Source organism: Hermetia illucens, chromosome 4 (assembly GCF_905115235.1).
Source record: "Hermetia illucens chromosome 4, iHerIll2.2.curated.20191125, whole genome shotgun sequence".
NCBI lineage: Eukaryota > Metazoa > Arthropoda > Insecta > Diptera > Stratiomyidae > Hermetia > Hermetia illucens.
The window spans coordinates 162,905,695-162,921,157 of NC_051852.1; the positions used below are offsets into that span (position 1 = coordinate 162,905,695).

Sequence of the window (15,463 nt, forward strand, 5' to 3'; positions counted from 1 at the left end):
GTCCCACTGTAGCCTTTTGGTAGCGTCTTTACCGCTGACTCTTGAAGTTCAATGAGGTCAAACCCTTTTTCCAAAGCCTAACGAACCTCCCCCTTCGTGGTGACCTCATCTATATTCGTGCAGACAATAGAGATCCCCGATCTGCTAGCCCTGATTTTGGCCTCTTGTCCCAAGGAATTTCCGATTTGGCTCAACAATTTACCCGCCGTTATATCCTTGGACTTCTTGAGCTGTAGCATACGGTCTCCTTTCTGAGACCGTCTAATGCGGCTAAGATTATCTCCCAAAGTGGTAAGTTCAGGGTCTGCCTTCACACTCTTGAGAATGTCAGCGTATGACCCTTTGCCAAGCTTGTAGATGATGATAACCTCCGGCCGTATCCTCCTTCTATCTCTCTTTTTTCGAGGAGCCACCTTTCTCCAGGCTTCCACATCCTCCCTAAGGGCCCGAAATTGCGGCTACATGAGTTTCTCCTGCAGCTTGAGCAGTCCTCCTTACTTGCTGCACTTTTTCGGGAGTTGAGCCCTACACTCCTCATTCATCCTGGGCCTTGCCGTGCTGGTGCTCTCGATGTTCTGACAATAGTCCAACCAAGATCGCCTCCATGCGGTCTTAATGGTCGACTTGTACTTCTTTAGGCAGTCCTTGCATGACTGTTAATATTTATGCCTGTAGATGTTGAAAATTTCCTTGGTCAACTTCCTGCGGCAGGAGAGATTTTCATTCCACCACGGTGGCAGTGTCTTCATGTTGTATTTACCAGGGCATGAGGCGGTATCGAATGCTTTTTCCAGAGCCCCGACTTGAATTTGTTCTTAACTACTTGACCAAAATTTTGTTTGGGTTCCTCTGCGGCGAGATCTAGACTGAAAAGTATCTAACTGTGATCTAAGAATCCCATTGTGGTTAGTAGGGTGACATCAAGAATCTCCTTCCAACCATCATAGTTCTTGGAGCTGGGGAAATGGAAGGTTGGTGTGCTGCTCCTGTTACAGACCGATAGGTTTCAAGTACAATAATAATAAAATCGAAGAGCGACTCACCTCTTTCGTTTATTTTTGAGCTGCCTTGGATTGGCGTCGCAGCCTATCAACAGGTTGGCCTTCTTTGTTGCTATGGTGGCCGTCAAATGTTGTATTTCTCCTCGCGGAGCTGATCGATCGTGAACCATGTAAGCCGAGGAAATATATACGTCCTCTGCCCCGCCTGCTCCAGTTTAACCACCACTAGGTGGCTGGAACTCAGGTCCGGAGACAGAAAAGCGTGCAGACTCTTTTTCGCGAGGATACATGCTCTAGGTCTGGCCTGATCAACTTTTTCTGTGCTGTGGAATAAATTAAAATATTTGCTTTGGAGCCCTTTGACGGTTCGGTCGCCTCCAATCCAGGGCTCCTGTATTAGTGCGATGTCGATGTCTTCCTCTAGGAGGAAGACATGCAGATTAGCCGACACGCACTTCGTGTGCTGCAGATTTATCTGCGTTACCCTCAGCATGATCTGCTTGCGTGGGCGGTTCGCCAGTCCCCGTCGGATGGTTGATCCTCACCTCCTCCAACTGCTCGTTGTTGGCGTCGATTGGATCCAGGTCGTCATCCGGTTTGTTGAACGGAACACTTTCATTTTTGCGTTCTTGACTCCGAACCGCACTTTATAGTCGACCTTTTCCAGTGCCTCCAGGCACTCTCCATTTATACAGAGCAGAAAAGGTTGCCTGGGATTCCTCCTCCTTGATAACAAACCAGTCGTCCATGGGAATCCTGGGGTTTTGAAGGCGTAGGAATTGGACGGCTGGCTGTTGCTGCTTACTCTTCTGCAGAGGTTGTTTGGCATCGGAGCTCTTGCCCACTCTGCTCCACTTGTGAACCACTTGTGACCTCGTCCTGAGATCGATTGCGCTTGAGAGCGGTGGGCTTCACCTTCTGCTCGTCTGCCAGGCGTTGGCTGTTGTATTCCTTAATAATCGCCTGGTATTTAGCGAGGTCTTTTTCATCCCTCTCGTTCTTAGCAATCTTACTGAGGATATGAATAGCCTTCTGGTACAGGCTCTTGAGCGAACACCAGTGGACCTTCGCTTGTTAACCGGTTTCTGCTTGGCGACGCTTTTGTCGGTCTTTACTTTTGAGGGATCCCCCGACATCGAGGGTTTCGGGTTAGGAGTAGTATGCCTGGTACTTGGTACACTAAGCTTGGCGGCAGTGGATTCACGGCTGGAAACTACTAGAACGTCTGCCACCTCGCTCCGGGAGGTTCCTGCGGCTGAGACCGAGTGTGCTGCTCTCGAGGTCTCCTGACTGGATGGCAGCAGTTCGTCTTCCAATGGTGTAACTCGCATCACAATCTCTTCTTCTATCGTCGGTTTATTGTTTTTTTTTTAAGCGAGTCAATGTCTTGGTCCCACGAGTAGTCTGGGAAGAATGTCCTCCCTGGCTAGCCTGGCAACCAGCGTAAGGGTCTTATTTGAAACTGAAGGTGCCCAAGGTATTCAGAGTTTGCATACTAAAGACCATGCTCTCCATTGGCTACGCAACTCTCGGCGTATGCTGTTCCACCTTGGATTGGGGTCCTATTAGCACCTTCTCCAGTGCAGGGAGGACGATTCCCGGGGTGTTGCTTCGGCTCATCTCCTCGCCAGATTCACTTGCACCTAACACCCTCGTCAATTGGATAGCCTACTCCCAGTCCGGCCCTAAACACTCTTGGCCCGTCCAAAGATGGTTTCGAGCGGCCACTACTAGAAGGTCGTGTGAGGACTTGCCAAATTATGCAACTTAACCTGCAGCATAATCAGACCAGGCCGCCCTTTCTTCCCATACCTTCTCTATCTTCTTTTTAATGTAATTAGATAGCTTTATTGCGCTGACACTTTTCAGGAATCAGTTATTTTACGGCTTCCACCTACGTCCATTCTGGATCCTGTCAAACTCTCTTTGGATCTAAATATTGTCCCATCTAACTCTTGCTCCAAACTATCTATCTAAACATTTTTTTCCAGAATTCTAGAATGATTTTCAATAATTTAATAATTCATTCTTACCTTCTTGCATTTTACAGGCAAAGAAAATGTGGGCCCAATTGAGTGACGAACAGAAAAAGACATTCGGCGAAGACTACTATGAAGCTGCCATGACATCCATCGAGAAACAAACCCGAGAGGTATATGTGGTTTAGAATATCTTCCATATTTTAACACTAAAACTAAATCTTTTTTAGGTATCTGACATTCAACCTGCCCTTCGTGTCCTTATTGATGCTGTTACTCGCACCTTCCCGCTGGCACGCTACACACCAGTCAGTACAGGAGACAAAATTCAAATCTTCTTGGCCGAACATCTTCCAGTTTCACTTTATGAAGCAATCTATTGCAAAAAATAGATTGTGGTGCATAAAAAAAACAATCTATATCTGTTGTAGTTCAGATCAATGTAACGGAAAAATCAGGTCGCTCTTCAGAAATCCAAGAAAACACAGATATTTAGATATTCAATCCTGCACTGGGTTGAATGTAGTAAGATTTGAAATTTTCACACCCTTCATTGTTTTAGTATGAATTATTGTCACCCCTTGACCCCCAATTGACTTGAAGATAGTCTTCGAAAATTCAGTTTTCTTATCACACATACGTTTTTACATTTATTTCGAGTGATTTTCTTTTTATGGATACAAGTACTTCCGAGAGGAATAGCATTTCTAATTTTAATTTATTTTTAATTTATAGTTAAATTTAATTGTTAATTTGAGGAAACACTACAGCAAGTTGTAACCGAAGATAATAAACATTTTAGTGTTTATGGAATTAATTGAAACCAGTAAATAAAAGTCAGATATCAGGAACAGACGTTGTAGTTGGCATCTAATCCCATTTCATTGGAACGTAACACAATAGATTCACCCCCAATCAACCCCGTCAAAGGGTGATTATAATAGCGAATGCGATTACTTCTAACTGACTCTAATTTGAGAGGTTATCGTATTTCCCGAGTTGAACTTTAATAATTAATGAACAATCAAAAGCATTTTGTGCGAACTCCGAACTTTCCAGCGGCAACGAAATTGAAACCTACAATATATCCACCTGCACCTGCCTTATCGAATTTTCTATTCATCCCCCGTTCTCGGCTCTCCATTCAAACAAACATTTTATTAGAAAATACCCCGGATCTAAGCACCAATTCAGAGGAAGCCAAACATTTAGACATTGTTCGTGTACATTTCACTGAAACTACGAGAAAGGGCGTAGGCGAATGGGAGGATTCTCCGTTCTACGTTGGTAGAAAGCCTGCGGTAAGCGGGAATGTAATTTCGGTAGTTGGTAAGCAAACTTGAACAACTTTTCCCAGAATTTTCTTTGTTAAAATACTGCCTGGCAACAAAATACCCGTGCAAGGATTTTAAAATTTCATTCGATATCCCGTGGACAGGTCAACATCGTCGACCATTGTTGACACATAAAGGAGAAATGACGACCAAATCAATTATTCAATTCAGCCTGAGTTTTTGGTTGTTCTTAAGAAAATTCGTGAGAAATAAAGCGCAAAACTTCCATTTCTCCTGGAAATTGCGTCGATTGTTAAGAAATTTGAACTCCTTGGTTTTGTCTTTTAATGTCCTTAACGATAACGTGGATACAACCATATCAATTTCATCGGAATTAATATTGTCTTATGCAGAACTTTTGTGGGGTACTTAGAAGCCTGTATTCTCTTACAAATGTCATGCCAAATTGCTTTGGGTTACTTGATCCTGCAGAATGTCTAATATTTTGGCGTAGCAGGATAAAACCGTCAGGAAAACTTCTCACTAGTTTCATTCGATATTTTTCAAAATGTTTTATTTTGCCAAAAGCGTGGATGAGATGGCTCTTTTCTCTTGGTCATCTCCGGCGACTCAGGATGGTTTTTGACCATCAACAAAATCCCATTTATGCCCTTTGCTCTTTGTCGCCCTATCTCTCGGTCTGCCTGATTACCAAGCACACTGTGGAATTCAAAGGGCGAACCCCTTATAGATATACTCAAAGGGATGCGTCAATTGTTTTTGCTTCAAATATTTTCTTGGGGGATATCAAATGAAAGACCTCAATTGATACTTTCACAAACAGAACTTAGTTTTCATATACATTGTCAAATAGGAGAATGAGCCAAAAGGCACAAGTTTGTACTGAGAACGAATTAATTTTGGACAACTACTCAACCAAAAGACCTGATAAGAAATCAGCTTCAAAGTTAATAATAGTCTATTGTCAAATTTGACTAGGAAACCACCTCTCTTCCGCTGTTTTGTAGTGATATGAAATGCTTAACTACTGTCTCTTCTTAATCAACCACATCAAGTGGCTCAGGGAAGCCCAGTAACCCTGCCATCCTCACACAAGAACCATGGATTGTTGGTGGAGTAGTCAGGGGCCTAAACTTTCAACATGCTGACCTGTGGCATGCCGGATCGGATCGGATCGAGACTGCTGAAGTATCTAGTAGGAACCGATTTGCAGATCCCCTATTTAGGTAATGAACCCACTTCCTTCAACGTGGGCAAGCGAAAGGTCATCGTCAAACGTTATCACACTCTCGGAACATAGACGCATTGATGTCGAAATAGGTATTGATCCCCTCCACCCACTCCATTTCAGAATCCGCGGACGACAGATTGGGGGATGTATAAAATAGAATTGAGGGCCCGAGTTACGATCCCTGGAAAGCGCATCAAATCCATTGCTGGAATTGAGAAGACAAACCATGAATGAAAGACGCTTTCGAAGTAAACTATCCACTCAAGATGCCAAAGAAGGATGAAACACTATGGTGGAACTCGAATTTCGCAAAATAGAGGAGAACGACAAGGATGCTCTGCGCTGGCTGAAATCGCTATAAAGAGGAACAGAAGGCTCTAAAGGAAACCATAAGATCGGCTAAACGATCATCATGGAGTCGCTTTTACAAAGAGACTAACTCTCTGAAGCGAATTCTTGTTAAAGAACGTAGCCAGAACCTCGGTTATTTACTTTTACAGAACGGGAGGTTCACAGAAAGCGATGAAGAAACGGCAAACCATTTCCTTGAAAATGCAAAAATTGGAAAGGCAATGTCCGAAGAATACGCCTTAGGCGCATTCATGGACATCGAAGGTGCTTTCAATTATGCCTCATTAGCGACAATTTGTGATGCGGCGAGAGAGCATGGAACGAACCGCGGTTAATCAGTTGAATCCTTCACATGCTAGAGTGGACAAAAATCCACATATTTGTCGGCAAGAAATCTTGTCAGACAGTCAAACAAAAAAACCTATTCGGAATTGTCCGTCCCACCCTGAATCTAAAAACTGGAAGAGTAAAACCCGTTGCCTTGAGTGCAGTAAATATCATCATACTTTGTTGCATTATAAAAAGGACATAAAGGCTAATATCGCTAGCAAGCAAGAAGTTGCTGGCGTTCTGTTGGCAACAGCATTGGTGCAGACCGCTACTCATGATGGAGGTAGCATGATACTCCGTGCAGGAACCATCCGCAAAGTAGTTAGTTTAATTATTACACCTCGTTCCCAATCAACTTTCCACCTTAACGTGAAAGCCTACGTGATGGATTCCCTAGCAACTCTTCTGACAAACGAGGAGTCCATGATCGACGAGCCAAAATGAACAAAAAAACTGCGTTTATCTGATCTTGCATTTGATTACTAGGTTCAGAGGCTTTTGAGGAAATAATCGAACGACGCATCAAAAATAGGAATCCTTTATTAGCGCACGAAATGAAGCTCGGCGGGATACTGTCTGGCAAGATGACGGCTCAGGTAAACCAACTGGGAGCAGATCAACAATACTTTGATCCAGATTATAGTACGGAGGACACATCAGCCAAGAATGAGTGCGAAATACTTTACCAAAGTTCAATAAGCCGTCAGGAAGACGAAAGGTACACGGTAACTCTACCCTTGAAGGACGACAAAAACGTACCTCCACTAGGAGACACCAGGAACAGGACAAGGATCCGAAGTCACGCATGGAATATCATAAGGCCATGACCGGATATGTCGATTTAGGACATATGGGGGGTATAGGGCTTCCACCAAAACTACGACCGGACTAAGCCTAAATGATAAGCTTCATAGTGGACCGAAATTAGAGGACGATCTGTCTCAGATATTGCTGAAGCGGAGTAGATCGGACTTCGTGATCTCAGCAGATATAGAAAAGATGTCCCATATAGTGAAGGTGCAACCCTGTCATAGAAATGTTCAACAGGTTGTGTACAGACCAACTAGAGACATGCCGGTCCAAGAATACGTGCTTACGACAGTATCGTTTGGGGAAACTCCAGCTTCATGTTTGTCAGTCAGAACTTTACACCAGTTGGCGGATGATGAAAACACAAGCTATCCTATAGCAGCCAGACATCTAAAGGACAACGTGGACAACATGTTGAGCGGAACTGAAACTATTGAGGTCAGGTGGCTTTGACCTACAAAAGTGGGCTTCTAACAATCCAAGGTCGTTGGACGGAATCCCCGAGGATGCTAGGGAATTAGGATTACTCGAGATCATGCAAGAGTGCACCACGGGATTGATGGGGGATCCAACAAGAGACGACTTCCTCCTGAAAATCGCGGAATATTATCCGGAGCAGACGCTAACGCCAACTGTTATCAAATATTGCTGGAATTTGCGACCCGCTTCAATGGCTGGCATCAGTGACCATCGCTGCAAAGATGTTGATGCAACGGGTGTAGAAATTCAAAATCGGATGAGATGACGTCCCCTCGGAAAAAATTTTGACAGCCTTGAAACGCATCGAATCCGAAGGCCGCGTAACTCATTGCATCACCTACTCTCCAAAAGTTCGGTGTCAGCTACAAGGATTTTGCGATGCATCAAAAGCTGTGTATGCCGCGGTTATGTTTAGCAAGGTTATCCAACTAGAGGCTAGTAGAATAGTGTCGTTGCTTTGTAGTAAAGCTTGGGTAAAGCCATTAAAATCAAAGATGACCTTACCGAAACTGGAGCTCAGCAGTGCGTTATTATTAGGAGAATTGGTAGCCTCAGTAATCTCCACATTGCAGTTAAAAAAACCACCCGTATATTGCTGGAATGGCTCAATGATTGTACTTTCTTGGCTGAAGAAGGAGCCGACTGAACTAGAAATTTACGTTACCAATCAAGTAGTGAAGTTTCAGAACACAAGCAAAATGACCTGAATTTGAGGACACATCAAATCCAAAGAGAACCCCACTGATTGTGCGGGGGAGATGCAAAGACACAATTTGTGGTGGAAAGGCCGCAATGACTGTCTGATCAAATAACCAAATGGAAGTTGCTTGTTTCTCAGGTATGTCTAATGGTTTCGATTTGTTAACCCGGTATTCCAGTTTTGCAAAACACGTAGTAATTGTGGCATACCTCACTCGATTTTCACCAAAATTGAAAGGCCAGATCACCGCTGCCGAATATGACCAATATCGGCGAAGAGAACGACGACTTATCCAAGAGTCAGCATTTGTATGGTGACGAAAGTGGTACACCTGGAACTAGTAAGCCATTTGACGAGGGAAGCCTCCTTAGCCGTAACAACCAGATGGATACGGAGGTACAACAAGCTATAATATATGTGTCAGAAAAGTGCGTTTTCGATGACGCTCGATTGGTACCGATGTTCGAGGAGTTTCCCATAGTATTATGCCTGGTTCCCCTCTCCAACAACCCCAACGATTTGGAGACCTTGACACCATTTTTTGGTTCACCTTCCGTTAAAAACTCTACCGGAAGTGGACAGGAGTCAGCATGACAGTAGCAGATAAAGACTTTGCATCAGGTATTCTGGAAGAGGTGGACCCAAAAATACCTGCACCACTTACAAACCCAGGCCAGATGGTATAAAGAGACTCCCAACATGAAGCTCGGACAAAAACATACAAACTTATATCTAGGCAGGCAAAATTTTTGGCAACTAATCAACCAAAAAACCCTCAAAAAATTCTACTTCAAACTTAATAATAGTATATTACCAAATTTAACCCCGCTTTTTTGTAAAGCGTCCGGATAGCTGAGTGCTTAGAGCACAAGACTGTCGTACGGAAGGTTGCGATTCAAATCTCACTGGTGGCAGTTGGATTTGTATCATAATTTAACGTCGGATACCAGTCGACTCAGCTGTGAATGAGTACCTGAGTCAAATCAGGGTAATAATTTCGGACAAGCGCAATGCTGACCACATTGCCTCCTACAGTGTATTGTATCATAGTATACCGGTAAGGTCTTGAATGAAGTGCTCTAACACACTTCAAGGCCCTGATCCAAAATGAATTGTTGCGCCAACGATTATTATTATTTTTGTAAAGGGGTGAAATGCATTTACGCACAAAGTGCCGAACTTCAGTCTCGGCCAGGCTACTGGTTAAAACACACTCTGTTGCATCTAGGACACAAACTCCGAACTGTTAGGCACATTACTTCAGACAGCCCGGTCTATTTAAGGTGTGTGTTTGAGGTGGGAATGAGGCTAAATTTCTGAGCACTCAGACCCTAATGGTTCATTGAACTGGAAAAAGCTATTTAGGGTAGGAGGAGGTATCCCGAATTCAGGGCAGCTACCCTACAATCTCTCCTATCCATCTCTCATCTATTTGTCCTAAAAACGCCTTGAGTGTAATAGTCGACCCTGCTCCAGGTGTTTGTGCTTTGCAGAATAACCCCAATTATGGTATCCGGAGATACTTGATGCCTTTATGTCGACAAGCAACGATACGATACGATATGTTACTTTCAACAGAAGAAGAATCATCCGTCATCATCATCATTCCCCTTGATTCTCTATCGCGGGGTCGCTGTCATACACTGATATTGCAAGCTCTCCATTCGTGTTCTTTCTCTTTTCTTTTCTGAGGTTGCAGGTGCAACTTGCATAGCTCCTCGGCGTTATACTTGCGCTACGTGCTTGCAGTACATCTCCTTACTGAGGGGGTCAGTCCATACCTCGAAACCGTAAAAAAGGACACACTGGAGCGCACTCATCACCAATCGAAACGCACGGAGTAAGAGACCTCCAACAAGGGCTTAACCTTCGGTATTCCGAATCTGCTCGAAGAAATTCGTCTTTATGTCCATTAAGATGCTGAGGTATGGCCGGCTTCGAAAAGACCATGATGATTTTGCCGACCCAACAGAGGGGGGGGGGGAAGGCTGTGGTCAAAATGGCCACTTGGAATTTCTCCAGAACTAGGAGGAATTTATGCTGAATCGTCCATCTGATGGCAAGCCGCATCAACATTCCTTGCAATAAACTAGTTTGACCGTATATGCGGCAACCAGTGTCACAATATCATCTGCGTATTCAACCAGATCGATTCATCAGAAATCCAGAGTCGCAGCAGAGTGTCGTATAAGGCGTTCTAGTCTGGATAGAACTTTGAGCCTACGTTCTACACTATTCTTCCCGAGGCTCGTAAAGCAGTCGCCGACCTTCAAATATTTCCTCAATATAACATCCTCAAAGCACCTTGAGGATGTGGTATCACTTTCCAAAATGAGACATTTCTTACATCTAGCGTCACAAGGAGCACAACCCCTCGGTAATGGTGACTAAATGCCTCAGCCAATCACACCACCTGGACTACTTCCCGCTTTGAATCCATATTATTTAGGTGAAAAGTCTGCCATAGCACGTATTGTGTGAGTCAATTTAGGCTTGATGAGTTTCTCAAGCAGTTTCCCAGTTATCGGATGATAAGGCTCATTATTCAGTTCGCTAATCATTCAACCGTACTTCTTCTACTTGCGTCCCGGTGTTCAATGTGGTAGTTATTTGCCCAGCATTTGGAAACTTTTGTTACTTCGAAGGAGTTGCACTGGTGATCACTGACCGCGAAATATTTCAGTACACTCCATCGTTGTACCGCTGATACTAAGGACCCTATAGGTTACACCAGGGACAGTGCCTTAGCAACCTGGGCGTCGGTATTTCAGAGTGCTTACAATATTGAGGAAAATAAGCCCCGCCCTAGCGGCTATTTCCAAAATGTATGTGAGAGTCTGGTTGGGACATACTCCATCCACGCGCTTTGGAAATAAAGTCTCCCCCAACAAGGACTCTTCCTTCCGTATTTCGAACCCTGATCTCCAGGGCACCGAGTCTATTCCGAAAAGCGGACATAGATTCGCTCGGAGTCAGGTCAACGCTGAAAAGGTCACTACCGAATGATAAACTCAAACGAAGTCATGTCTTCAGCCATGGTCCCGCACTCTCAAGTACCAGATCGACGTACCACGATGGCGAAATCCTGCCACGGTACTGCTCGATAAAGAGTAACAAGTCAGTTTTTTTTTCTTGTACCATTTCCTCCATCACATCGTGAACAGTTTCACTCTTATCCAAGCTAAGCACGATGTGGATTACAACGCTTGAATTTTGACATTTTACATATTTTACAGGCCTGGCACCGCCCGAAGCTGACAACATGAGCTACGTCTTCTTTCTGCAGACTACAGTCCATGCAAAGAAGACAGCGTTTCCCAACGCGCAGGTTCTAGCTTTGCCACAGGGCTCGTAAAGCTTGTTACACAAAGTGGTTTTTCCTGCATTTAAACCAGCAAATCGCAAGTTATTTTTTGCCTTATCCTGAGGACGAACCAGTCAAGTTAACTCGTTGTTTCTCCAGGGACAATGACAGTGGCCAATACCCTTTGGAGCAGAAAGATATGATCGTAACCATAAAATCACTCCCATCTCGGTAATTCCCTTTATCGCTTTCCCTGTATCTCTCTTGTCCCCGAGGTAGCTCAGACACTTACTTCGAGGTTGCACATGGATTCTAGGCTGGAAACCACAGCTTTCATGCCTAGGACTCTGGAATGTCTCGGGGTCGAATTGTTCTTGACAATATTTGTGACAAAGCTTCGACAAGTATACCGCTAGTGTGAGCTCACCAAATAGATTCGTCATCTACCCAAGCGTCTTTTGGTTTGGCGTTATTGACGATTTTTCGTAAAACTTCCGTGATGAGAAAGGTCTCCGACGTCCCTTCTCTTTTTTTTTGGCGCTTCAACTTTTTTAGACGTTGCTAGATCCATTCCATGCAACTACGGACTTCCAGGAGTTTCGCTGGTGTGTGATAAGGTTCAGGAGTTCCTCCAGTTCCGTTATATCATTTTAGACATCTGCAAAGATGCCTCTCCGAACCTTCATTTCATTCCGTAAGGTCGCCACTTTCTCTGGTGAGAAGGTTTCTGTTTACGCTCGATTGCGAGCTTATAAGTATTTTTTTCACGATTGAGGAGTGTCACGCGAAGCTTGCAACCTTTCCTCGTGATACTTTTTCCGTTTTCTCAACTAAGCCCGAATTTGCGGCCCTGCCAAGGTTATTATCAGCACAGAGGCAGCGGTTTCCACTAGATATCAGTCTGATACAGTAAGGTAACAGGATGCTACAGCCGTCAGCTCAAATATAACCTATTCGGAGTGGTTTTCCAAATCATAAGTTCGCGTTATGGCACTCACGTTGGTTCACTATCAGGCTGACTACTGGTTAACGGAGGCCAGCAACTGGGAAGCTTGAGTTAACTTGGTTCAGAAATAGACAAGAATGGTTGCCACTCAGCCAATTTGCCTTGCCTTTTCGAGCCCATTGTCCCTACTGAAGTTCATACTAAAAGTACAAAATTTTCCGTCACTATTAAGAATTGTAAAACGTAAAATACTGAAAATTCTGCTGCCATGATCGAAGTTATAGAAAGTCAAAATAATCAACTTCGCGTGAATATCTTACACCCCGACCCAGAGAAATGAGATATTGGCAGTGTCCTTACCGAAAGAAAGGCACCCAAAAGCTACAGTTGCTAGCTCCTGCCAGATGGTAATATGGACTTTTACCTAATAAAACCACCTTCTCATTTGATCCTTTCAGATTCTCTCCGCGGGATTGTCATTTGGTATTACGTCGAGGGACTGAATCTGCATTATTCTATATTCGTAATCATATTTGTATTCCTTCCTGGTTCTTTCTTCCGAGGGGCCTCTTCTTGCTCAAGCTTCTTATGAATGGCTACAGACACCCTTTTTATTTTGACTCCTATCCTATCTTCCTATCCTATCCCCTTCGGCACGAGTGTATGCTATGCCTATGTTTGTGGATGGTAAGTGCTCTCCAGTTTTAGCTTCCAATTCCATCTTTTGAACCGTGAGCCTCGGACTTTTAAAATGTGTTCTGTATCCTCTGCAGAGTTCGAGCCCTATGGGCAATATGGAAAATCGCCCCACCCAAATCGACAGAGGTATTCTCAATAAACTCTGTGTCCCCCCAAAAGCTGTATTAGACCGTGGCGTACTTAACCGGGCGTCCCTCGATCTATTTGAGAGTATCCCATATGATTCTGTGGTCCAGCAGCCATTTTCTGACCCGCTTCTTTCCTAGTACTCCAGCGATTGTTTTACTGCATGTAAACGATCGATTCTCGCGTTTTCTTGTATTCTTCCCTTTGCTTCCAGAACTTATCTGCATTTCATATAACAAAGCTAACGTGTTGTCAGTTGACAAGAGGGGTCACCCGGGTATATTATTGATATTGAGGGGAAATACGCCGGGAAAAAGGGGAACAATGAACTCCTGATTCGAAAAAGTTTGATGGCTTCAAACGTATCTCGTGATGAAAACATGCTCGAAAACAGTTTTCAGCGGATCTTTCTGATAACCTACCATCGGCCACTACCAGCGCTTCTTTTCTTTTAAGTAGATAGTATTGTCCGCTTGGCACGTGTTGCTTGTATTAAGTAAAATACGGCATCAGCAAAACTAAAATATCTTCAGCAGCAAAGTCCTGTATCATCTATCATCTATTTTGGGTTCCCTACGTTTAGACTCTTGGGCGAAATCCACTTAATTGCACCTTAATACGGGACAATACACAGCATTTATATTCTAACTTTTGTTCCGTGGTTCAGAGCAGAGGCAACTCATCAAACGTTGCGTCGCCTCTGTCTTGGGAGCAGTGTGACCTATCAGGTTGTCCACAAAGTTTTCGCACAAATCAAAGACAGAATTCAGCAGATAAGTTTATAAAAACCTTTAATTATTTAATCTAATATATAATTGCCTCCATTAGATACGACTTCCCTCCATCTATCGGGCAACTTCAAAATCCCCCCTCTATAAAACTCTTCCCCCTTCCCCTCAAAGTACGTGCGAAGTGCACTTTGGAGGTCAGCTTCAGAAGTCATTTTTTTACCATCCAGAAAATGTTGGAGGGACCTGAACAAATGGTAATCAGAAGGAGCAAGGTCGGGACTATACGCAGGATGACTCAAAACTTCCCAGCCAAGCTCACTCAATTTTCGCTGAGTAGTTAAAGATGTATGCGGCCGGGCGTTATCATGATGAAAGACAATATTTCGCCTGTTGACCAATGCTGGTCGTTTCGAACGTAGCTGGGTGTTTAATCTGTCGAGCTGCTCGCAGTACTTATCGGCGGTAATGGTCTCGTTTGGTCCCAAAAGCTCGTAGTGTATGGGGCCACGAACGTCCCACCATATACTGAGCATTCGCTTCTGCTGATGAATAGACGGCTTTGCTACCGATGGACCCGGTTGATCTCGATGAGTGTAGGCTTGTTTCTTCGCTACGTTTTCGTACACAATCCATTTCTCATCGCCAGTTACCAATCGGTTCAAAAAAGGGTCGTTTTCGTTCCGTAAAAGGTTAGCGGAGCAAATTCTCACTCTATCGGCCAGATTTCGCTCAGTCAGTTCGTGCGGTACCCACTTTGTGCTCTTCAAAACATATCCAAGACGCGTAATGGCTACTGCTACTCCTGATTTTGATACACCGAGATCCTCTGCAAGCACACGTGTCGAAAGAAAAGGATTCGCTTCCAGTTTGTTGCGCAGGATATCGTCGTCAATCGTATAGGGTCTTCCTGAGCGAGGTTCATCTTCAAGTGTCAGGTCTCCGCTGTAGAATTTTTCGAACCAATCGTAAACTGTCCTGCGCTTTACCTTTCCTTCACCGAATACCTTCGACAAATTTTCAATCGCCTTCGGCACCTTCGTCCCCATTTGAAACTCGTACAAAATGCAATGACGAAAATGTACTTTGTCGAATTCCATGTTTATCCTTGAATATCCTTCACAACACTGATCCTTCAAGGATAATTTACCATGCATTTTATAGTTAGGACTCTGACCTTTCCATTGGGATATCACATGTTGTACCTGCTGTTTTGGTTTGTCTGCTAATTGCTTTTTAATTGTCACATTAATATTTGTGCGAAAACTTTGTGGACAACCTGATAAATGTTTAGAAGGTCGTATTCCCTCCCTTGTATCAGGTAGCATCTGATGAGTTGTCATATAATTTTTGCAACTTGGGCGCTTGTCAAGGAATGAGGGGTCCCTGGATGTGCCGATATGTCGCTTCCCAGCTGGTGCCTCAATTTCCAAACAAAAATTTAAAATACATGAATTTTTATAGATGGAAATTGAAGATGAAA

The 15,463-nt window shown here is 43.9% G+C and overlaps 1 protein-coding gene across 5 annotated transcripts in view; it reads left to right on the forward strand.

The window, feature by feature from the left end:
* The window catches only part of LOC119655295 (D-beta-hydroxybutyrate dehydrogenase, mitochondrial), a 122,622-nt gene extending 118,789 nt beyond the window's left edge, over window positions 1-3,833 (forward strand). For all 5 annotated transcript variants that reach the window (XM_038061115.1, XM_038061116.1, XM_038061117.1 and 2 more), the window contains exons 7-8: window positions 3,052-3,153; window positions 3,211-3,833. In XM_038061115.1, coding sequence (XP_037917043.1) covers window positions 3,052-3,153; window positions 3,211-3,372 — 264 coding nt within the window. In that variant the 3' untranslated portion in view covers window positions 3,373-3,833. The remainder of the gene's footprint in view (window positions 1-3,051; window positions 3,154-3,210) is intronic.
* Window positions 3,834-15,463: the final 11,630 nt, after the last annotated feature.